Below are 24,218 nucleotides of genomic sequence, written 5' to 3' on the forward strand. Positions count from 1 at the left end.
CCATGGCCTCTAGGAAAAAGTGCAAGTTTCTCCACTTGCCCCTTAAGTCTCCCCAGAGGTTGTACACTCTTCCAGGCTCATTTCATTCATTTTGTGTTATCAGCTGTATTGTGTTCTTCCTACACCCTCCCACTTCCATATGTTGAAGTCCTAATCCCCAGGAATTCAGAATGTAACTGTATTTAGAGACAGGGTCTTTAAAGACAGGATTCAGTTAACATGAGGTCATTGGGGGTGGGCCCTAATCCAATATGACTTGTGTCCCTATGAAAAGAGGAAATGTGGACACAGACACACAGAGAGAAGACCACGTGAAGATCAGATCATCATCTACAACTAATAGACTGTGTCACCCCTTGCCACCTATGGCCCAGCCAGAAAGGGTCATCTGTCATTGCCTAACCTAGGCGGATTCTTTCCTCTTCTTTCCTCCTTCCCACCTCCCACCCCTGTCCACGCGGTTTCTTCTGCCAGGGATTCTCTCCCCTCCCACTTCTGTCTGGTGAAACCCTCCTTATCTTTCCAAGCCCAGTTCAGATGCCACCTCCTCCAGGAAGACCTCCTCTCTGCCCTCTGTAGAAGCCCTTCTCCCACTGCAGCCTCCTACAGCAAATGTAGGCCTTTATTCAATCCTGCAAAACTGAGGGCTCCACTCATGTGTCCTAGCCCTCAGCACAACATGGTATAGGTCTATGAAGTAAAATGGATTTTCAAGACAGTAGGTCACAAAAAGCCCTGGGGTCTTTCTTGCTTCTGGACATTTGCACATTCTGTTCCCTCTGTCCGGAACACTGTTCCCACCCCTTCACCCGGATAAAACCTAGTCATGCTCTAGGACTGAGCTTTCTGTTGCTTCCTCCTTCCTCCCTGACCTCTCCTCGCGCCTAAGCCTGGGCCAGGGCACTCATCGGTCCTCCCACAGCACCCTGTACTCCTCCACAGTGCAATTTGTTTACATTGGATTGTAATAACCTGTTGAATTTTCTCCACCCTGAGAATATAGACTTTTTGAGAGCAGAGCACACATCAGTCTTGTTCCGCCCTGAATCCTCAGTGCTAAGCCCAGGGCCTGGCTGTACACAGCAGGTATTAAAGAAATGTTTGTTGCAAAGATGAATAAATATTCAACAGAAGGGATAACATCCTCTCTACTGGATGCTGGTAAAACCCCACTCGGATCCCTTTGTCAGGCTTGATACCCACCCCCCAGCGGCTGTTGACTGCTGGCTGTATTGGCTCACAGATGTCCCGTTCTCTAGAGAATTGCCCTCAACTGAACTGGATGCTCACCCTGCATCTCAGGCCCCGCCTGGGTTGATGACCAACAGACCCAAGTGCACAACAGACCAGCCCCCTACACCTTAAAATGGAACCAGCTCTGCAGTAATATTCATGTCCCAGACCTTCACGGGGTCAGACCCCATTGTCACTCAGCTCCTCCCCTGCCCTGTCCTGCTCTCCTCACTCCCCTTTTCCTGAGAACTACCTTCAACAAATCACTTCTCCAAGAATCTCTGTCTTAGGCCCTGTTTCTAGGGAACAGACCTAAGACACCCATGCTGGCTGCCTCACTAAAAAGTAGGATGGATGGTTGGATGGATGGATGGATGGATGGATGGATGGATGGATGGATGGATATCTAGAAATTGCTTTCATATAATCTAGTTCCTTCACTGGAAATATGAAGAGCCTGAGTCCCAGGGGCACTTGGTCCAGAACACAAGCCTCCAGGACCTTCCCTGTCTCCTCCACACCCGCCAACACCAGGATGCTCAGAGACTCCCCACCCCAACACACCCTCACCCCACCCCACCACCCTCCTCTCCACCTCCAGCTGCCCTATGATCCCCGAGGACCTGGCAGACATGCTATTCTTGACTGGAACAGCTCCACACTCAGAGCCCCCATCCTCGGTTCAGGCCCTGGGGTCTCCTCATCCACAGCGGGGACTCTTCCAGGAGGGCCTTCTGGAAAGCCAGCCTTTTCCCTGGTGAGTGGGCCTGAGTCAGCAGCTGGGCCAGATGCTTTGGTCTGAGTTGTCCCAGCTGGGGAAGACCAACAAAGAAAAGGATATTAAGAAGAATCTGGGTTTCCCTGGAGGAAATGTCTTCTCTGGCATTTTCTGACTGATAATAAGAGCTTATGGCTACTGGTCTCCTACCTAATGTGGCAGGTGTTATGCTAGGCTCTTTTTTTTTTTTTTTAAGTTTATTTATTTATTTGGTAATCTGCACACCCAACGTGGGGCTCAAACTCACAACCCTGAGATCAAGAGTCATGCGCTCTTCCAATTGAGCCAGCCAGGCAACCCTAAGCTGCTTACTTTTAGTGTGTCTTTGAACCTCAGAACAACTGTGTGAAGCAGGGGACACCCACACTGTACCAAGAAGGAGTCCTTGACCAAGGTCAGCCTGCCGCTGTGGGGCCGAACTGACTGTGGACTCAGGACGGCTCAGAATAGTCATTCCAGTCCCCTGAGACTTCAAGCCTCTTGACATGCTCCCCGTGCACTAAAACACTGAGGCTGAACCATTTTGGGGGTGGGGGGGAGGGGTCTCTGTCCCTGGCATCCTGAGCCTCCTTGTCACCTGGTCATGTCCAGAGAATAGTCCCCTGTCCAGCCGAGCGAGTGGGCACCTTACCTTTCCCCAAGCCCTTGGCTCGGTTGGGTTTGGGAGAGTAGAGCGAACACAAGACTTTCCAGGGCCCGTCGTGCTGGAGTGAGGCTTTCTCTGGTGGCCCCGGGGCTTGCCTTTGCCCTTTCAAGAAGGAGAATCTAAGCCCAGGAGTGGGGGACCTGGAGGAGGAGGTGTTCTGACTGGAGCCAGGTCCAGGTTTGGAAAGTCTCAGTTTGGCCCTCTCTTCCACTGGAGTAGCAGGAGAGGAAGCTGGGCACAGATGCAGGGAGGACTCTTGCTTTGGGTCAGGCCTGGGCTGGACCATATTTTCTGGGTTTGCCAGATGTCCCTGCACCTTTGTGGAGGAAGCCAGGTCTTCTGAACCACCTGCCTCGAGGCCAGAGGCCCAGGGTAATGGCTTCTCAAGGACATTGAGGTAGGGTTCCCGGGGCTGCTGTTCTGAGTCATGGGTGTGTGAGTCAACCTTATGGTTGATCTTTCTCCTCAAGTCCAAAATGCAGGGCTCCTCTTCTGAGCTTGCTGCCTTCTCACAAGCCCATTTTTTCAAGGAAGGTCCCCCACTGGTGCCCGAGAGAGGTGGCGTTCTTTGAGAAAAAGGGATTTGCTTAGTTCTGGATAATTCCTCCGATGCCCCCAAAGGACACCCATGGGATGTCTCCACTTCCCTACTAGGAGACCCTCCTCTGCTCTCCAGAAGGACCACATAATCTCCCTCCAAGTCCTGGCTGGCCACATGGTCCATCCTGAAGGCCACCTCCCCAGCCCTGGCTGGCTCCACTTTGATGAGTCCTGGGTACTTGTTTCCATAAGTCCTGCCCTTGCCCTTGGCCAAGCTCTGGGCATGCAGCTCCTGGAAGCCTGGGGACTTGGGCTGGGGCAGCTCCGGAGGGCAGCTCAAATCGAGGGCCTCTAACTGAAGGGACCCCCAGGCCAGGGAAAGGACATTCACTGCTTGGGGTCTGTCATCCACAAACTCCGGGCTGGTTATCTTGGTCCAGGGCACAGAGACAATCCCATCTTCTGAAGCGACCAGGCAGTTGTGAAGGGGGCTTCCCTCAAAGTCACTGTTGATCGTCTCCAGCCCCGTCTGGGTGAAAAGTATAGGGTAGGACGACACGGGAACAGGCTTTGTGTCCACCGTGCGGAGGTCCAAGGAGAGGCATTTGATCATGATGCAGACGGACTGCTCCTCCTGGGGCTCGACTTGGAGGTAGAAGTCCCCTTGGCGTAGCAAGAGAGGGTTGAGGGGGGCCAGGTGTACCACGACCTCACCCCCCAGGCACAGAGGCCAGCCCTCATGCAGGAAGAGGCAATGTGAGTACGGGGCCTGCGGACAGAAGGGTGATGTCAGAGAATCCTACCCCGGAAGGACCTGCCCATGGGGCTGATGGAATCTGGGGCAGGTCAGGGATGGGAACAGGGAGGCAAGAGAGGTGCCTACAACACAACTCTTAGGGCCCCATCTCAGAGTCTCGCAAGTCACACAACCCCTAGAGCAAATGCCTCTCTTGCCCCATCCTAGTCCTGACCCTGACCTTAAAAATGCTCGCTAGCCTTCTGGCCCAAGGGAGAAAAGCTCTGAGTGGCAGGTGCTACTTTGCAGGTGCCTTTCCCATGAGGATCGTTCTCCTTGGGTCACGGTCCCTTCTCCCCATCCACCCCAGATTTCTCTCAATCCAAATCAAGTCTGGGCCCTTCATTCAAGAGCCAGAGAGACACAGGTTCCAAAGCATGAATCGCTAATTTGTGCAGATTATATAACCACTTCAAGCCTCAATTTTCCTATCTGTCATTCCAGGAATGACCATATGTATCATACGGCTGGGTTGGTACGAGGATTAAGTGAGATCTTATATACGTGTAAATAAAACCCCCACAGCACAACGCCTGGTGTACACTAAGTGGGCGTTCAATAAATGTTAATTTCCTCTCCCTTCGACATTTGCCCTTTGAAAAATTGTGGGGATTTTCCATTAGAAAATGAGTCAGTTACGGCACTTACGCCATTCTCTAATTTTTAAGGCAGAGAGATTACAGAGTGAAGTCGAAACAATCCTGGGTGAAAAGCCAGGAGACATGACCCCACCACTACCTTGTTGGATGACCTTGAAACAAACAAACAAGCAAACAAACAAAATCATTCCACTATTCTGGACTTGAATGTTTATTATTTACTGGTTTGTGATTTATTTATTTATTTATTTTTCTTCACTGAGTAATGACATGGCAGGTGAGGAAAAACTTTAATTTTTTTTTTTTTTTAAAACAGGAGGCACCAGCAATTCTCTGTATAGGTGGGACACAGCAAGGCATCCCGGAACCAGTTGGACCTGACCTCTCTTGAAGATTTTTTATTTATTTATTTGACAGAGAGAGAGATCACAAGTAGGCAGAGAGGCAGACAGAGAGAGGGAAGCAGCCTCCCCCCTGAGCAGACAGCCTAATTCGGTGCTCAATCCCAGGATCCTGAGATCATGACCTGAGCCAAAGGCAGAGGCTTAACCCACTGAGCCACCCAGGCGCCCCAGACCTGATCTCTCTTGATGGAGCCCCTCCACCGGACTGCGCAGGACCCGCTCCCACAGCTACACAATGTGGCAACAACAGAAGCAACACCCCCACCCTCCACGGGACGGACAGGTATCTCTCTCTCTCTCTCTACCTGGCTTTTGGAAAAGAGCCCTGTGGCTTGAGTAAAACCTAGATAATCTTCTATAATTTGGATGTGTATGCGGGGGGGGGGGGGAGTTCCAGAGAATGACACTGAGGTTCCTCTTAATGAAGCAGGTGCTTCCCAGGTTGATTAACTGGGGCAAGAACTGACTGCCCTTGTACCCCGGGTGGGTAAACCAGTCCCCGTCAGGGACGTTGTAGATTTGGCTGCCGCAGGAAACCTTCCTATCCACAAACCCCTCCAGTCCGCGAGATCCTCCACTACTTTCACAGAGCGTTCTGCTGTTTACAACCTGCTTTCCTTCGCCTTCCCATTAAACGAGGCCGAGCTGCCCAGCAGTATTGTGCAAACAGCAACGCACCACAAAGACAATGGTTATGATCAATGTATTTGAATCTCACAGTCACTCGGTGGGGCAGGGAGTTCAGGCACCTTTATCTCCACTTTACAGATGAGGACAACTGAGGCTCAAGGGGGTGAAAGAACTAGCTCATGGCCACACAGCTGAGAGCAGCATAAACAGGACTCGTGCCTCGGCTTTCATATTTGGAGGCATCTGTGTCCCCACTGAAGTCCCACTGGACTTCATCTAAGGGTGCTGGCTGCCTCCAGGTGCTGGTCTTTATCAAGGCCAACTTTGGGGCTGGAACATTCCTATTTTCAGGGGAGAAAGAAAAAAGTGGGAAAGTAACAGCCAATGGCTACCAAGTACCTGCTGAATACCAGGCTCTGTGCCAGGCTGTGTGTGTCCTCTCTGGGACGTGGGTACTGTCTTATCCACATTCCTGCTTTCCCATGAAGGAAACTGAAACTCAGAGGGTGATCGCCCAGCTCCGCAGTCATGGAGCCTGACTTTGAACCTGGGGCACCTGACTCTTGCCGCCATACTATTAATCCTACCCCGGGCTCGGAAGTGACATGAATTCACCTAAAATTATAATTAAAATCTCCTATGATTAAAAGTAGGGAAATTGGGGTGCCTGGGTGGCTCAGTGGGTTAAAGCCTCTGCCTTTGCTCAGGGCATGATCCCAGAGTCCTGGGATCAAGCCCTGCACCGGACTCCCTGCTCAGCAGGGAGCCTGCTTCGCCCTGCCCCTGCCTGCCTCTCTGCCTACTTATGATCTCTATCTGTCAAATAAATAAAATCTTTTTTAAAAAATAGGGAAATTAAAACGTTGTGACCCTTGTTCCTGGAAGACATGGGGAAGGAGACCATGCAAATACAGATTTAAGGGCCGAAAAAGGGAAGAGGGGAGTCATAGAGCTTGTCGTGGGGAAGGAGTTGGGAGGGGCAGGTTATGCACAAAATAGTGTCAGGGTGGGTGAATGGGAGCTGGCAGCAGGTGCTTGGTGAGAATCTTCCTTCTGCAATAACAATGACTGTGTATGCCAGTTTCTGCCTTCCAGAAGCCACACCAAGCAAGAGAAACGAAGGATCGTAGTCTCCTTCTAGTTCTTACCATCTCTAGTTCTGGCTCCCAAACCTGAGCTTTTAGCTGCCATATTCAATTTCTTGCTACCCCTGAAATTATGTGCATGGTCCTCACTCTTATTTTTTGCTCCTGATGCATTAGGTCTCCCAGGCACATGAGCCAGCGGGAGCTTCAAACCTCTTAGCGATGCTTGAGGCTGGGACAGCGGGGGCACAGTTGGCAACCCCGTGAAGGGTGTAGACGAGTTCCTGCGACAGGCATCTGAGGGCTTGGTCTCCAAAGGCCTGTCCCCACCCTTAAAACAGTCACTACCTCTGACCAGAGGCGTAGGCGTATGATGTAAGCCCGGCCAGCCCCACTATCCCATTTCTCTGGCTGCAGCAACTGGTCCACTCCAAGCCTGGCCAATCAGGATCTTTTCTGGCATCTTTTCTATCTGCAGTTGAGGGGGAAGAGTTCTTTTTCCTCTCCAAGAGTTTCTCCTCTCCAGGACGGGAGTTGATCCCAGTCTTGGAGGGGACATCTAGCCCATAAGATTGATGCTGGCAAACAAGGAGAAGCAGAGACAAGAGACAGAAAGGGATTTGATTGGTGTATCAACTTGGGGCTGAGGCCAGATCACCTTGAGTAAAGATCTATCATTTGCAGCCAAGTAAACCTACCTAAAATACTTTTCTTTCCAATTTGACTTAGAGAGTCCTCCCTGAAATCTGGGTTCAAAGAGGTCTCCTGGGACAAAAGTGAGTCCTGAAGCCTCTAGGGCTCCAGGAAATATCTGGAACATTCTCTGCTATTTCTACTGAAGCTGACCCACTTCAGCCAAGGCAGCTTGGTGATGCCCACAATGCCAGCCCCAGGGCAGGCTCCCAAGGGTCATCCCACCTTTTATCCAGGATTTACTCCCCGCTAGCGAAAGGATAAACGTGACTGACTCCTAGATAATCAGAGAGCAAAGAACCAAGCGAGCTTCCTGCTCCACTGGGGGAAACCAGGGGGAGGATGGGAACCATCCCACATCCTCAATTCTTGCTCTGGGACAAGACACGCACCAGCCCACTTCCTTCCCTGCTCCCCTCCAGGCCTCTGGTTCTGGGAGAGCTTGTCCCCCGGCCCCACCCTCCCTCCCAAACTTACACAGGCTGCTTCTCGCACTTGCTCACACAGGCGCTTGGCAGGAATAAGGAAATCCAGAAGGCAGGTCAGCCCATCCCCTTGGAAGTCAGAATCCAGCAGACGGAACACCTGCCCCAGGATGGTGGGCGCCGTGGCCTCAAAAGGGGGATAGAGGCCTGCCAGGGCATGCTGGATGGCTGCGTCCAGAGATGGGGGGTCCTGTGGGGGATAGGAGGAGAATACGAAAAGCAAGCATAGCAGTAATAATTAGGGTAGTGGCCACTTCCCATGATCCTCCAGGCTCCATATGACTAAGGCTGTAGCCAACTCGCTGACCTCCTCTGCTACCCTTACCCCCATTCACCCTCTCCAGCCATATTGGCCTTCTTCCCTGTTCCTCAGGACCTTTGCACTGGCAGCTCCCTCTGTCTAGAATACTCTTCCTCAAGACATCCTCATTCCCTCCCCTCCTGTGGTCCTTGCTCAGTGCCATCCACAGGCCCAAGGTGGAGGGGAGGAATGGTGGGGGGCCTTCTAGGTCGGGGCCAGAGGGAACAGGGAGGTCCGCAACCTCCAATCCCACCATCTGGCAGACCTGCACACCTGCAGGTTGAGTCTGAGCCATCAGTGAAGACCAACCTGCAGGCAACATGTAGGTGCATCAAAACGCAGGTGCATGAACAATAATAAGTAATTGCTGGGTTTTTTTTTTTCAACACCAAGTTTTGGGGTGGTTTGTTACACAGTAATACCTGATTGATACAAATTAATATCATTGATACATGAGCTCACAGATTCAGACTCACATGATGAGCTGCCTTCTGGGTGCTTCCCCTAGGTGTCCACCAGGCACAGATCATCAACGCGTCAAACCCAACTCAGTATGTCCCTAAATCCATCCCTCCCCCATGTCCCTACGTCAGTGACGGCCCCACAGTCCAGTCAGACTCCCAGGCCAGAAATCTGCGCATCCTTCTGCCCTTCCTCTTACCTCCTCCGTTCACACACAACCCGCAGGCTCTTCTCACCTCCAGCAGCCCACCCACCAACTCGGCTCTGCTCCCCCGTCCCTATCCTGACCCAGGCCTCTGTCTCTTCCACGGAATCCCTTCCTCATTGCCATCCAACCTTCAGACTGCCTCACTTCCAGCCATTCTGGACCAGGAACCCGCAGTGGTCTTTCCAAACACGAACCTGACCTTGGAAGTATCCACACTGCCTTCAGGAAAGCATCAGCCTCCAGGCATTCAGGTTCCCTGTGATCTTGGCGTTGGCCTCGCCTCACAGCCCGTCTGTCTCTCTCATTTTGGCCACAGCACTGCGTGCATTCTCTTGCTTATCTCCAAGCCTCTGCACACACTGTCCCTTCCTCCTGGCGTGCCTTCCACTTCCACTCCCCTTCACCTGGCTGAGTCCCTCCCATTCTTCAAGAGTCAGGTCACCCCTCATATCTCCCATAGGATTCCCCCAGACTTCCCTCCCCCACACCCTCTGGGCCAGGCGTCCCCTTTCCTGGGCTTCTGTGGCAGCCCTATCATAACGGTTCCCATGCTGATTGCCATCTCCCTCCAAGACTCTGGGCTCCCTGAGGACAGGGCTGGTAAGCAGAATAGTGGCCCCAAAGATGCCTGTGTCCTAAGCTCCGTTACCTGTCAGTCTGTTTCCCCATAAGGCAAGGATGGAATAAACATGACAAATCAGCCCTCCTTAAGATAGGGAGAATATATCCTGGATTAGCCAGTGGGTCCCATCCAATCCCATGGGGTCTCCAAAGGGCGAGAGGGTGCAGAAGAAGTGAGAGTTGGGGGGAAATGTGACATGGGAAGAAGGATCTGAGAGACGCCATGTTGCTAACTGTGAAAATGAAGGAAGAGCCCAGGAACACAGGCTGCTCCTAGCTGCTGGAAAAGGCAAGCAGGTTCTCCTCTAGAGTTTCCTGAAAAGAGTACAGCCTGCCAACACCTTGATTTGAGCCCAATGAGACCCGTGTTGGACTTCCGATCTATAGGATCCATAGAACGGTATGCTGCTTTAAGCTACAAAGTCTGGGGCCATTTGTTTTAACAGTGCCTGAAACTGTCACAGCGACGGGGGCATTGATGACTCCTCTTCCAAGGGTCTCCCATTCCTGGCACAGGGCCTGGGCAAAAATAGGTACTCAGTAAATGCCGTGGAAGGACAAACAAAATGTCCCTCTCTGAACCACAGGTTTTTCCATCTGTAAAACCATTTGGATAAGACCAGAGGTTTCCAGTCTGGTATAGTAATAGAACCCATGGGTTATGATTTTCAACTCTTAAAATGCCTGATGGAAGTCATTCTGGTTGGCCCAGACTGCTCACAAGCTCCGGGGCCATCTGTCACTGAGAGATGTAAAGCAAGATGAGAATAAACTAGAATCCAGCATAAAGACAGCTTATTTGGGGCAGAAAAATCATTTTTACAAATGAGGTCCCTTCAGACAGGGAAATAAAATCAGGGATTGGAGGAGAAGGAATATGGCACTTCTCCATCCCAGCAAGAGGCCAGGGCCAGGAGGCTATAACACAGGGGCCGCTAGCCCATGGTCATTGGGCCAATGTCAGGGTTGCCACTCTGCCCCCGCACCCACACAGCACTGAGCACAGGGTAGGGTCTCCATCACTATTTGTGGGAGGAATGAATATATGTCTACAGCCCCCATTCTGAAGGAAGAAGGGTCTTGCCACTGACACAGCATCAATGCAGTGGGGGTGACTTATCACAGGTTCTTGACATCAAAAGTGAACATGGCCAGAAGGGCTATTTTCCCCTTTGAGGTACAAGACAGGGTCGGGGTGGGGGGAGGGGCGTCTTGAAGTTGACAGAACAGAAAAAGCCTCATCTGGCTTGACCAGTTCTTCTAATGCTCTTCCCCTCTAAAGCAAGGTCAAACCCCTAGAGTTACCCCTCACCCACGCAATCCTGAGGAGAGCAATGGGAATGGGGACCCTGAGTTAGAGGACTCCGGCTGACGTCTGTGAATATGTGGACACACTAAGAAACCACCACTCCACCCAGCCTCTTCTAGGGCACTCGCTTTCCTAGGTTCCACGCCACTGGGCCACCTTGGGCAGGTGCCTTCCCTCTCTGGGCCTTTCCTTGTGTGCACATTGAGCTGGGTTAGGTTTGTTTCATTTTGGTTTTGGAAATTTAATCATTCACTCACATCTTCATGAATTTTAGCATATCCAAATACCATTTGTACTATTAGCGCTAACCGCTTTTTTTTCCCCCCAAGTCACTCACCAAAAATACTTACATAATTGTATTTCAAACAGAGACTTTATGCCCCCATACGGGTTAGGAGAAGGCAGCCAGACTGCCCAAGTTCAAATCCTGCTCTTACCACTTCCTGCTTAGGTGACTTGGCAAGTTGCTTAGCTTAGTTCTGTCTGCCTCAGTTTCCTTACTAGGAAAAGCGGGGGCTCATAATTGTATGTGCCTTAAATGGTTGAGCAAGACCGAATGACATAAGACACAGAAGGTCTCTGCACAGGACTAGCTTTTAGTAGGTGCTCAATCAGCAAGACCCATCACTGCTATATGCTTGTGGCCATTACTATAGTTATCTTTATGTCATTGCTTTATGGGGAAAATTGGTATCAGCTGGCATAAATGGAATGGAACTTCAAAAATAAATTGTTGAGGGCGCCTGGGTGGCTCAGTGGGTTGGGCCACTGCCTTCGGCTCAGGTCATGGTCTCAGGGTCCTGGGATCGGGTCCCGCATCGGGCTCTCTGCTCGGCAGGGAGCCTGCTTCCTCCTCTCTCTCTGCCTGCCTCTCTGCCTACTTGTGATCTCTCTCTGTCAAGTAAATAAATAGAATCTTAAAAAAAATAAAAATAAAAAAAATAAATTGTTGATGCGTTGGGTGGTTTTGTATTATTTTATTCATATATATATATATTTATATCTATCATATATATTCATTATTATAGCCAGAGGGTAGACCTTACATTAGTATATATTACCATAAATAATGTAATATTTAACTATATAATAAATACACACTGATTATATAAAATATATTTCATTTTCACTGTTCTAGTTCTATAAAAATAAACTATTTTTTTTAAAAGAAAAAGGAAGCAATAAGAACAAATACATTTTCTAAATTAGGTTCTAGGACATCTGGTCACTTCCTCAAGGCTCATCGAGTTTCTCTTTCGTTCTTTCAAAGCAAGCTTGCCATGTATTAGAAAGGTAGTGAAGATATCTTATTGTGAGAGGTGGGTTTTCTCTGGGGGTCCTTAGAATATCAGAAGGAAACTCAAAGGGCCTGAGTCTCCTAGCACATGACTCCTGTTATTTAGCTCCGCTCTGTGACAGCCTGTGTCCCAAATGTGGTCAACCTTGGATCAACCATCTCTGCCTTGATGTGCCTCAGTTTCCCCATCTGTAAATGGGGATTCTAGAGCCTAGCCTATCTTGCTCAGATGATTCTTCTGCAAATGCAGGGAGATGATGGATGCAGGGGTCCTGAGAAGAGAAAAAGGTGTTGGTGCCTTTTTTTTTTTAATCTTTTTTTTTCTTTATTCCTCCTGTCAGATGAAGCTAGAGTCCCAGCCTCTGTGTGAAGCCATGTCCCCCTCCTGACCCCTTCCTGAACCCACTGCTGTCACCCGAAGAATAACAACAACTTCTGGGCACCTGCTGTGCATGGGGCCTTGCGCTCACTCACATTCTCTTGCTTAGCCACACAAAGGTCCTGGGGCAGAGAAGGAACGTCCTGCTCTGCCGATAAAGAAGAGGAAGCGGATCTTGTCCAAGATCACGGAGGAGGAAGACAGAGCCACGATCCAACCCTGTCTTGGCCAGTCAGGCCCACCCTTTTCCCCTGCTCCCTGGTGCCTGGCCCACCATGGGGCCAGCAGCAGCCACCAGCCTTCAGGGTGGCCTTCCCAGCCGCCTGTCCTGCAGTGTTTCAAGCTGTTTACTTCTCGCAGACTAAAGCTCACAGATGGGATGCCTTTGGCTTTCACAAATGGGCTCACTGGCTGCACACTCTAACGATTTAAGGGGCGGCCAGTAAAAAAACAAGAATGTTCCAAGTTAATGGGACTCCAAGCTCTTGGCCAGAGCATTACCTGCTATGGGCCTGAACCCCAGGGGTTCATAAGCTGTCCAAATATGGGCATAAGCACACAGTGTGGAGCCCGTAGGAAGGAAAGCTGGCCCCTCTCCACTCAAAACCAATCAGGCAGCCCAGCCTGGGCCCTCAGGAACCCAAATACTGCTGGCCAGACACGGGCCCCTCAAAATGATTTCCGTGAAACTTAATCGATGTGTTTCCATTCCTCCCCAGTGAGCGCAGCCAGGCTGGGCCTTTAACTGTTCCTTGCCAGGAAGCAGCGAGAAGTTGGAAAGGGAGAAGCCAGAGCCGGTCTGCAGCCCTCCAGCCCCTCCCCAGAAGCAGAGAAGGAGCCCCCAAGGGGGCCCACAGACCCTGCTGCGGGGCTGGTGCCTGAAAGATGCTCAGGGGCCTTCTGGATAGACCCAAGGAATCTGTTATGGGGCTGGCAGAAAAATGTCTGTCCCCAGCGGTTCCCTCTGGGCATGGGAGGGTGGGAAGAGGTTCCTACACTTCTGTGTCAACACTTTGCACTGAGCCTCCATTATTTTTTTACTAACACACAAGTCTGATGTCGTTTTTACCTATGTGCCTTTCCCCGTGAGCACTGGCCAGATCAACATACAAGGTTTCCACCACCCCGGAAAGAGGCTCCCTGCCAGGCAACTCCCTCACCCCGGGAAGGAACGACTCTTCTGATTACTGGAAGTTTCTAAAAGAAAAAATTCCCAGACAGTGTGATCTCCATGCTGTAAAAAGGTGCGTAAGCCAAGAGGCCTTGGAATGAAGTGTTAACAGCCGTCACCCCCCGAGCGCCGTTGGGGGCAGGGGCCTCGTAAGTCACCCTTTTTCATTTTCTTCATAGTTTGCTGGATTTTCCGACCATTCTGTAACCAGCCTGTGTAGCTTTTATAAACAAGAGGGGAAAATAAAACTGTGATTGTGTGTGTGTTTTAAGGCCTGTTCCCTTTCTAAATGGTCTCACCAGTTGTTGTTAGCTGGGCTTTCTGAGGTGTGCCGAACTCTTCTTAAAGGCCCAGGTTTGTCCATTGGCTCCACCAGACAAAGCTCTGAGCATCACTGAGCATCATTCCCTAGCTTGGGAAGAGCGAGGGCTTCGAAGAACTGAGGTAGGCAGGGCCCCAGGGCTGCTGTCATCCCCTGCTCTCCTCCATGGCATGCCTAGGGAAGGTGAGATTTCACCCTTGACTCACAGGGTGACCATGGCCTCAATTTCCCCATCTGTAAAATGGGTGCATTGGGCTTATCTATCTCTAAGGATGCTTCCAATAGGGTCACTCTAGAATTCAAGGTATAATCAGGTGCAGGAAGGTTTGGAGCTGGGACACGGTTTCTAAATGGGATCAGTTAATCCCCAATTGATGGGAAAGTTTAAAAAGATCTGGTCTCATCCATCTCTCTACTCAGCCCAGGAAGAATCCAAACCACCAGCCACAGGCACAAATGCTCACAAGAGACTGAAAGGTGACATGGAAGACAGAAGTAGCTAAGTGCGAGAAAATAACCCCTCTGGCCCCTTGGTGAGTGTCCCCTGATAATCAGCCTCAGTGTCGGGGAAGCAATAGGGAGTAGTGGGGACTGTGGCACACGTCCCATCTCATCGGCTCCAACCCAGTGTTGCCTTCACCCAGCATTACTGGGTCTGCTGACATTTTAGTAAAGTTTCCCAGTGTTCTACAGGTTAGCCACACCAAACACATCTGTGAGCCAGATAGAGCCCAGTGGATATCAGCTTGTGGCCGCCAGGTTCAGCTACCTGGGACGTTCCTCTTGAACTTCTCCAGGCTGGAGATTCTAAAAGCAGTATTCTGTGGCTCTGGCTGCCAGGAAGTTGTTGCTCATGTCCAACTAAAACTTCTCCTGCTTTACATCCTTTTTATTTGTGTGTGGGTGGAGGCATGAGTGAGAATTGACTCCTTACTTAAAAAAAGAAATAAAAGTAGAAGAACCTTTTAGAAACTGGAAAAACAGCCCAGATGCAGTGAACTGAAAAACCAGTGGGTGTTAGAAGACCCACATTTGAGACCAGCTCTGTCATGGCTCATTGGTGTAACCTTGAGCAAGTCACTTCACCTGTCCAGGGCTAAGTTTTGTGTTTGTTCTTTTCTCTCCCTATCCCGTTTGTCTTGCCCTGAGGCTCACCATTCCCACCCAAAATACATAATGATAATAATAACAATGATAACTAGAGCTTCTTACTGAGCAAGCTTCTGTATCAGGCTTTATCCTAAGCACTTTTCATTATTTTATTAACATTATTTTATTTCATCTTCCCAACAATTCTATGGGATTGGTATTTTTTATTCCCATTTTATGGGTTAAGACACTGAACCCAAGGCTTTACCCTCAGTAAATGGTAGAACTGGGTAGAGGTCTTCTCCCCCTTCCCCAGGCTGGGCTCTCCTTTGGCCACTACAATGGCCTTTTTAAAAAAAAAAAAAAAAAAGACTTTATTTATTTATTTGACAGAGAGAAAGACAGCAAGAGAGGGAACACAAGTGGGAGAGGGAGAAGCAGTCTCCCCGCTAAGCAGGGAGCCCGATGTGGGGCTTTATCCCAGGACCTGGGATCACAACCTGAGCTGAAGGCAGACGCTTAATGACTGAGCCACCCAGATGCCCCTACGATAGCCTTTTAGCACACAGATGTGATTGTGACCCTTCACTGCTCAACAACCTTGAGTGGCTCCCCACTGCCTTACCCACTCAGCCCACCACTAGTGGCCATCAGTCCACAGCAGCGTACTTTTCTGCTTCTTCCAACACACTTGATGCTCTAGCCCGGGGCTTCCCAATCACCCACATGCCATATGCAGAGTTTTTCTGGCTGTTTATACATCTTAATTTATTTTGCTTTATATCAATTAGTATTTACTTCACATTCATCTTCTTGTCAATTCATTTCCAACTTAAATCCATTGATTTTTATTTATCATCCTGTGTTTGTGTTGCCTAAACCACTTCTGCCCACTCACGAAGATGAACAACTGTAAATAAAAATGTTCATCTAGGGGCCCCTGGGTGGCTCAGTGGGTTAAAGCCTCTGCCTTCTGCTCAGGTCATGATCTCAGGGTCCTGGGATTGAGCCCTGCGTCAATTTTGTTTGAATCCTCAGCAGGGAGACTGTTTCTCCCTCTCCCACTCCTCCTTTCCCTCTGCCTGCCTCTCTGCCTACTTGTGATTTCTGTCTGTCAAATAAATAAAATCTAAAAAAAAAAAAGTTCATCTAAAGTCTCCCCACCCTGGACCCCTAGCGGGTGCCCCACTTGGAGAAGAACTGCTGGAGCTCGCACTGTGTCCCTCTCTAGGCTGGGTGAGCTCCTTCCCACCCTTCAGAGCCCTGCTCAACCCGCATCTCTTTGCTTTTCATGACACATATGCTTCCAGGCAAAGAGAGGGACTCCCATCGCCTGTCACCCAGCCTCAGCAATTTTGCACTAGAAGCCCCCCAGGACAGGAACCAGAGCTTACTCTTTTCGCACTCAGATCCTTACACAGGGCCAGACACATAGCAGGTGCCTTGGAGAAGCAGGCACTTTGGCAGTGTTGAATAAATTAGATTCAACTAGCTTTTCTCAAAGTGTGGGAGAGGCTGGCAGGGGACCCATGAGATGAGTTGGGGAGGCCATGAACTTGATGTGAAATCCCAGAAAGTTATCCCGACTCTTGTTTAGTCCTCCTGAGAACACCAAAGAGAAAGTCTCAGTTCAGTGCCAGGATATCTTAAAACACGTCTCAGACACACAGTGATCACTCCTTCTAATGAAAAGAAAGCAGTCCTCCCGCTTGGAGTCATCTAGAGCCAACCTCATTGAGCCAGAATTTACCAACACAAATTTGCCCTCACTGTAGACATTTTTACAGTTATTTTGTGTTTATGATCGTGGATACTGATTTTTCATGGTCATGATATAAAATGTCTTAAATATACCTTTAAGTGTATAAGGTAAGCTGATTAAAAGAAAAATATTAAGCAAATAGTAATTTTGATTTTGTTCTTTCTTCATAATGTCTTATCCAGCAAGTGAATGTGCACACATTATTATGATAGAACAAAAAGTTCAGGAATATGAAACCAAATAAGCCCAAAGTGCCTTTGTCATAAGACACTCTGGCACTGGGCTGTGCCAAGGCACTAGGTAGCCTTTAATCAAATCATCCCAGGCAAAGAACAACTGTGGTAGAGCCGTGAAGGAAAGATACATAACATACTAGAGTGGGAGTCAGGGAAATTGGGAAAGGCTTTCCTGAGGATGTGATACTTGGGTGAACATTGATAGGATGGATAGGAATTCTTCAGGTGAAGGGGTGCCACCCCAGCAGGAACAGCATATGCAAAGGTCCTGTGGCAGGAAGGAACATGAAAGATAAAAGACTCTGAACCAAGGTCAGAGTGGCTAAAGTACAGAGGTGAGATCAGAGAGGTGGACAGGTAACAAAAGTGGGAGAAAAGTCTGTTCATCGTGCATATTTAAGAAAGAGTTGCTTAGCCTTTTCAGAGAACCACCCAGGGCCTGCCTCGTAACCTGAGGGGCTGGTGTTCAGCAAGGAGTTTCTGGATTCTAAAAGTAATCCCTGAGTTCAGTCCAAAACCAGGGAAGGTTTAGCAAACACTGCTTGATGAAGGTTTGGTTCTGGGGTGGCCTGGACAGCTGAACGCACATTCAGAATTCAGGCTGTCCTATCTTCCACTTCCTGGTTGGGTGACCTTGGGCAGCCACAGAAGTTCCTAGAGCCTCAGGTCCCCATCTGCCGGGTGAAGATCCCAGCAGGTCTATTTTTAGGGCTGATGTTTGTGACATGAGCTCCTGAGGATAAATCCCTGGGCACAGTGCCTTGCCCATAGGGAAAGGTGAAGAACCACGAGTTTATGACGAACTCTGTCAAACAGCTAGGGCAGCAAGGTGTGTCGTACACCTGTCCTGCTGGTGTGTGAACCTAGCAGCCTGGTTTTGCCATATGTCTGTGGCATGGATGCAGATGGACGTCCTTATTTTGGCAGTGGGGACAGCCGGTGGGTCAGCCGTGTGTGTGTCAGAGGGCACGTGTGTTCAGCCGTGGGAGGCAATGGGAACATACATTGCTATGCTCTGTGCGTGCGTACCCGTCTTAATAGAATTCTTGTGCACTGAGTGAAAATCCACACACATTCAGCATGGCCCATCAGTCATGGGGTTAAAGCCTTGGCCTGTCTTCAGGACTTTTCCAAACCCCAGTGCTCCCGTGAACCCGCCTGGGGCTCCTGGGCCTATTGGGAGCTGGGCTGCGATTCCCTGAAAACAGACTTTTCTTTCATTCCCTGTTCCCAGATACTGGCACACGTGCATGCGCGGACACACACACACACACACACACACGCACACACACACACTCCTCCCAGAGCATCTCAACGTTAGGGAGGGGCCAGCCAAAGAAGCCACAGTATCGAAGTATTGCTCTCTTTCCTCTCTTTCTGCTAGGCCTACCTCCCCACCCTGTTCCCATGAGACTGCCTCACATCAGGACTAGGAGCACACCTAGCGTTTTAGCCCTGAGTCTAAAGTGAAAAACCACCCCACGTTTTGGTAAGCAACTCCGCCCTCTCCACTGGGCACTGGGCAGGAGGGGGGCTTGAAGCCCCATCTCTGTTTGCACCTGTGTGAGGACAGTGGGCATACCTGACCCTCAGCCCCACGTCGAAAGCACAACACCACCCCTTGTTTTATCTAAGGCCCAAGGGCTAGGGTTTCAGCTCTGATCTGTGCCAGGGATGGGGCCACATCTAAGTTCACAAGTCATCCAATCTTAGCCATCCACATCGCTCCTGGAGAGACAGGGCCCAGAGAGGAGAGAGGACATGACCAGAGGGGGCTCCCCACACCTCCACCCCCATTCTCCCATCCCCGCTCCTGATGGGGAGCAGTTAACACAGACCCTTAGCGAGGCACTGAGGATCATAGCATGAAAGGTTGGGGTCCGCCCTGGACACCCGCACCAAAAGGGGACAGAGCGAGGTGGTCCAGGCCTTGGCAGGCGTTACCATGGTGACGGGCTGCTCCTCTCCGGGGCCGCGGGATCAGTCGGTCGGTCCGTAGCTCGGTCTGTGGGGCACCGCCCCCTCCTAGCACTGGAGCGAGTGGAGCCGTCTGGCCGGGGAGGGTAGGCCGGGGACACAGGGAGAGGGCCCGACGGAGCCGGGGAGACTGGAGGCAGCGCGAGTAGAGCGGGAGCCGCCGGCCGCCTCAGGGGCGGGTCAAGCTCTGCTCCCCGCGCGGGACGGGGCGGCGCGACAGCGGCCCCTTTGTGGCGGCGCCCGGCCCGCGCCCCGCCTGCGGCGCGGGAGGACGAGCAGCCACCCCCCTTCCAGGGGCTGCGCCGCCGCTGCCGAGAGCTGCTGGGCCGCCCGCCGCCTTTCCGCCCGCTCCCCTCCGCCCAGCCGCCGCCGGTGCACCGACGGCGGTGCCAGGACTCCACGGCGGTGCCAGGACTCCGCGCCCGCGCTGCACCCACCGCTGGGCGCGCACCGCTTAGGCTTCAGCCCTGGGTTCGAGTCTCCACCTTGTCCGCTCGTCAGTTGTGGGAATAGGCAAGTCACAAAGTGTCTTAAGCCTCAGTTTCCTCATCTGTAAAATGGGGATGATGCTACCGAAGGGGCTGATGGTGATCGTACCTGCTTCTTAGACATGGTGGCAAAAATTGGCATCTATCCCAATGCCCTGCCCCTGTGAGCCCACACCGCCCCCACATCAGGATGGCCCAGTTCAAGACTTAAACGTGATGGTAACTTCTCGAGTTCTTGTCTTGTTTCTTGCAGATAATGACTAGCTTTGTGGTCTTGGTCAAGCCATCGTTCCTCACCTTTGGCGGGAGACCAGAAATTAGATGATTTCTGGCTGGGTGACTCTGGGGCTCCTCTATTTATTGAACAAACATTGTGCCAGGAACTGTGACAGAAGTCAGAGCCTCTGCCCTCAGGTAACATATAACCTAGTGGGGAAGATAGGCAAGATATCTTCCCCACGTGGGGAAGATAAACAGATACAAATAATGGTTGAGTGTGCTAGCTGCTAAGGCAAGAGACAAATGTGGACCTTGAGAACTGTAGGGGGACCAACTTGGAGCTGGTGGTCTAGGAAGGGACAGAGAAGCCTAGATCTAAAAAAGGGGAAGGAATTAGATGAAGAGTGGGGGAGGGAAGATGGTGGAAGAAACAGAGTTCCAGGCAACAGCATGTGCAAAGGCCCTGAGTTACCATTAAACCGAAAGAAACTTGAAATCAGTGAAGAACTGAAAAAGGAAAAGTATAGTACTGAGAGTTCAAGGTCAAAGCCCAAGCCTTATTTTTAGCTCATCTCCCACCCCCATAGGTTAATCAGTCTTTTAACAGCAAGAACGTGAGCTAAGAACCCCATCCTCCTGTGTAGCTTTTAAGAAGTCCCTTCATATCCCTGGTCCTACATTTACTCATTGTTAATTTGGGACTAATAATCCCGAATAGCTTCACTATGCCCCACAGCCCAGAGGACCCCTCCATGGCATGTATTAAGCAAGCAAATAAATGTCTCCCACATGCAGGGGCAGTCTCTTTTGGCATCACTACTCCAGACATGAATTTAAGAAAGAACTGACTAGTTGATGTCAAGTGTAGAGTTCCACTGGGAATTGGCGGTGGGGGTTGGGGGGCGGTTTCCCAGCTTGGAGCCTGCAGAGTCCCAGTTTTGCAGTGAAACAGAACTGACATGACACCAAGCATTCTGGGGTTGCAGGCGACAGAGACTGACTCTGAGTTAGTTTCGCAGAGAAATAATGGATTAGCAGAGTATTGGGAGCTCACAGAATCAATGAGAAGACCGGGATCCCACCCTCTGGAAAGCACAGGAACCAAATGAGATGCTCCAGGGGTCTCCTTGTGAGAATGAATGGCAAACCCTTGAAGACTGATGGAAAGACATCAAAACACCCCAAACTAGAACTTTCTATATGCAGGTAGTAATTGTTATGTAACTGTTATGAGGTAAATTCTATGATTGTCCTTATTTTATAGATTAAAAAAAAAAAAAAAAGAGGTACAGAGAGGTCAGGTAGCTTGCCCAATGGGGAATAGGTACTGATTGTGGAGCCTGAAATTACATAAGGTTATCCATTTCCAGAAATTATGTTATTAACCACCTTCCTGTGCTACCTGAAGGAATCCCAAGCTATGTGTCACTCTTTTCTAGAATCAAAGACTTACATTTTTTTTTTAAGATTTTATTTATTTATTTGACAGAGATCCCAAGTAGGCAGAGGGTGGGGGATGCAGGCTCCCTGCCGAACAGAGAGACTGATGTGGGGTGCAATCCCAGGACCCTGAGATCATGACCTGAGCTGAAGGCAGAGGCTTAACCCACTGAGCCACCCAGGTGCCCCTTAAATGAAAGTCTCTAATTCGGTCATGTGGCAAGGTAGCATAACAATGAATATATTGGGACTAGTTTATCATGTAAAGGGCAATTAGGTCACACAAGAAGGGTAGGAAAGGGTCTGAAATAGCTTATAAACAATGGTGCTCATCACAGCCCATCCCTTGGGCCTCTCAACATCCCTTGTATGTTTATTCCAGTGCACACTCTTCCCAAAATACTCTTTACCGGCATAGTACTACTCCACGTACAGCCAAAAATGTACACACACATACCTACACCCTTGTATGTTTTGACTCCGTGCTGTGTGTGACCTCAAAGAAGTTCACCTTCCTGAATCTCAAATCCATCCTTCTAAGACGACATATGACTTACTTCCTCATGGGACTGTGGTGGGGATTAAATAAGTCAATGAATGTAAAATGCTTTGCACTCTGTCTGGTACACAGCAGAATTAATAGATGACGCATAAAATGGTGTTGTTTATGTAAGGGACCAATGGTTGTGAAATCAGCCTCCAACTACACAGGCTTAACTATTGGTTCGATTTGGTTCGTCTCTCAGGGACTTTCCAGAGAGGATTTTCCAAGGACTGTCCGATGTATTTCCTCTCTCTTTGGCAAATGATTAACTGAATGAATCATGTTCCACTTGCTACACCAGATTTGGGGGAACTCATCACTGCTCTGACATAGGGTAGAATGGAGAAAGTGGGGAAGCGTGGTAGAAGTGGGTCTCTGCCACCAACCTGCTGGGTGGCCTTGCACAGATCCCTCCTCTTTGGGGACCACAGTTTTCTCAGCAGAATCTGAAGGCTCTAATCCTCTCCCCATGAGACTTTTGTGAGAATCCAATGAGGTGGTGATTGAAAGAGCCTAACTCAGTGCCTGGCATATAGGAGGTCCCCAGCAAATAGCAGTTGTCCCTGTGACTCTGAGACTCCCAGAGCCAGGTTTCTGGTTGTCAGACTATCTCTCCCCAGAGACAGTCTCAGTTGGGGGAAGAGCATTGCCTAATTCAAACAGAATGTCATGGGATTCCAAATTGATTCATTCAGTATTTATTCGTTCCTTCTGTAAGGGTAGCAAAATCCTGGCTCACCTATGCATGTTCACCTCTTTCCTACCCACGGTAGGCATCAGGAATCCACCATGAACCTTTTTGCAGAACTTAGAAGCAGCCTTAGAATCCTCAACACAGAGCCCAGGCCGCCACTACCCATCAACAGGGCTGGAGTTAAGACAACGCTTAGCTTATCTGCTATTGGTGGTCCCTAATGTATAAGGAAGATTAGCATTGAAAAGGCACCAGCTCTGGAGGCGGAAGGCTTGGCTTTGAACCTTGCCTTATAATTTCCTATGAGCTGTTCCAGGAATGAGTAGGTACCGAGGCACTGGATCAGCCATGGACTGTGCCGCTTAGATTTCCCTTCAAGAGGGATCCCATAGCAGTTCAGTGAGCTGTGGATTCCTCCAGGATACAGCTTTTGCCCATCTCCCCTTCACCCTCATGGGCATCACCCCCGGTAAGTTTCTTGCACTTCCACCTCTGTCTTTGACATCTGCTGTAGAGGATTCCACTAACACCACACTGAGCTGCCTAAGTCTGGGGTGGAAGGGACTGTGCTCCCCTCTGGGGTGCTGAGAGTAAGGGGAAGCGTGGAGATTACGGACAGGGTTGGGCGAGAAGACCCAGAACAGGGAGGCTGAAGATCACAGTAACATAACCTATGGCCTGCCCTAGATGAAATTGACCTTACTTATCAAGGACAGACGTTCAACTCAACAATCCTAAGACCACAGCATTTTTTCCCTGCATCTATATACTAATCCTAGGGAAGAGACCTTGGTTGGCCTTGCTTGGATCCCAAGTCTATTCCTTAGCCAGTCACTGTGGTCAAGGAAAGGAGGATATTCCGACTGGTCAGAAGAGACTCTATGCCCACTGCTGGGCGGGAGCCTATCATGGTAGCTCTACCAGAACTGCATGGAGTGGGGGACAAGTTCTTCCAAGAAACCAGAAGGAGAGGAATGGAAACACAGCCCAAGCCAACAAAATCTTTGGGGATCATTGCCCAGTCCATAAACAGTGGGAAGACAAAAAATGGAAACAACTTGGTGTTGTCCCTCAAGGACCTTCTCTTCTTGCAGGTGAAAATGTGATGTTTAGGTGAGTTTCCTGAGACCAGATTTTGGGACAGGAGTGGAAGAGAGATGGGGATACATGGATACCTCACACACTGTCCCACCCTCTCCTAGGAGGCCCACAGTCTGGTGCACAGGGACAGAGAGGGAAACAACCTATGAGAACAAAAGCCCCTGAGACTTAAAGCTTACCTTGTTCGTCTGTCCAGATTGACAGCACAGAGATCCACCCACAGAGGGCTGACTCACACAGTGTGACACTCCCCAGCCAGGACACCAACCTGTCATGTTTGGACTGTCCCTAAAATTGCTTCCTGGTGGAAGAGCCTATGATATATAGTCAGGGCTCTGAGTTCAAGTTCCTGCCTGCCCACTAACTCCCCGGAGGTTTATGGGGGTTTACTAAATTCTCCAAATCTCAGTTTTTTCCGCTATACAATGGAACCAATAATCTTTGCTTTGCTTCCTTCCCCTGCCTGTTGTGAGACAATAGCCACAAGCACTGGTCATGTCCTGCAAGAGACACAGATGCTTTTATTGATCACCTACTATATCCCAGGGACAGTGTGCTGAGTCCTGGGAGTAGCAAGGTGAACATGACAGATAGGACCTACCCTTGTGTAACTCACAGTATAGTAGGAGATCAGATCTTAATAATGAAGCATGATACAAATCGTGGTATGGTTATTCAAGAGAGAAAAAGCACATATCAAAAGAATCCA

General features: G+C 50.0%; 1 protein-coding gene across 3 annotated transcripts in view; it reads right to left on the reverse strand.

Moving 5' to 3' along the window:
* Positions 1–19,511, reverse strand: part of KIAA1755 — a 49,578-nt gene extending 30,067 nt beyond the window's left edge. Inside the window, exons 1-4 of one of the 3 annotated variants that reach the window (XM_082746312.1) lie at positions 18,991–19,511; positions 7,882–8,079; positions 2,643–3,966; positions 1,857–2,045 (exon numbers count right to left, since the gene is read on the reverse strand). In XM_082746312.1, the coding sequence (XP_082602438.1) occupies positions 1,857–2,045; positions 2,643–3,966; positions 7,882–8,079; positions 18,991–18,993 (1,714 nt within the window). In that variant the 5' untranslated portion in view covers positions 18,994–19,511. The remainder of the gene's footprint in view (positions 1–1,856; positions 2,046–2,642; positions 3,967–7,881; positions 8,080–18,990) is intronic. The other 2 variants (XM_082746310.1, XM_082746311.1) reach the window with 2 other exon arrangements.
* Positions 19,512–24,218: the final 4,707 nt, after the last annotated feature.

The sequence above is a fragment of the Mustela nivalis genome, assembly GCF_964662115.1.
Source record: "Mustela nivalis genome assembly, chromosome: 8".
Classification (NCBI taxonomy): domain Eukaryota; kingdom Metazoa; phylum Chordata; class Mammalia; order Carnivora; family Mustelidae; genus Mustela; species Mustela nivalis.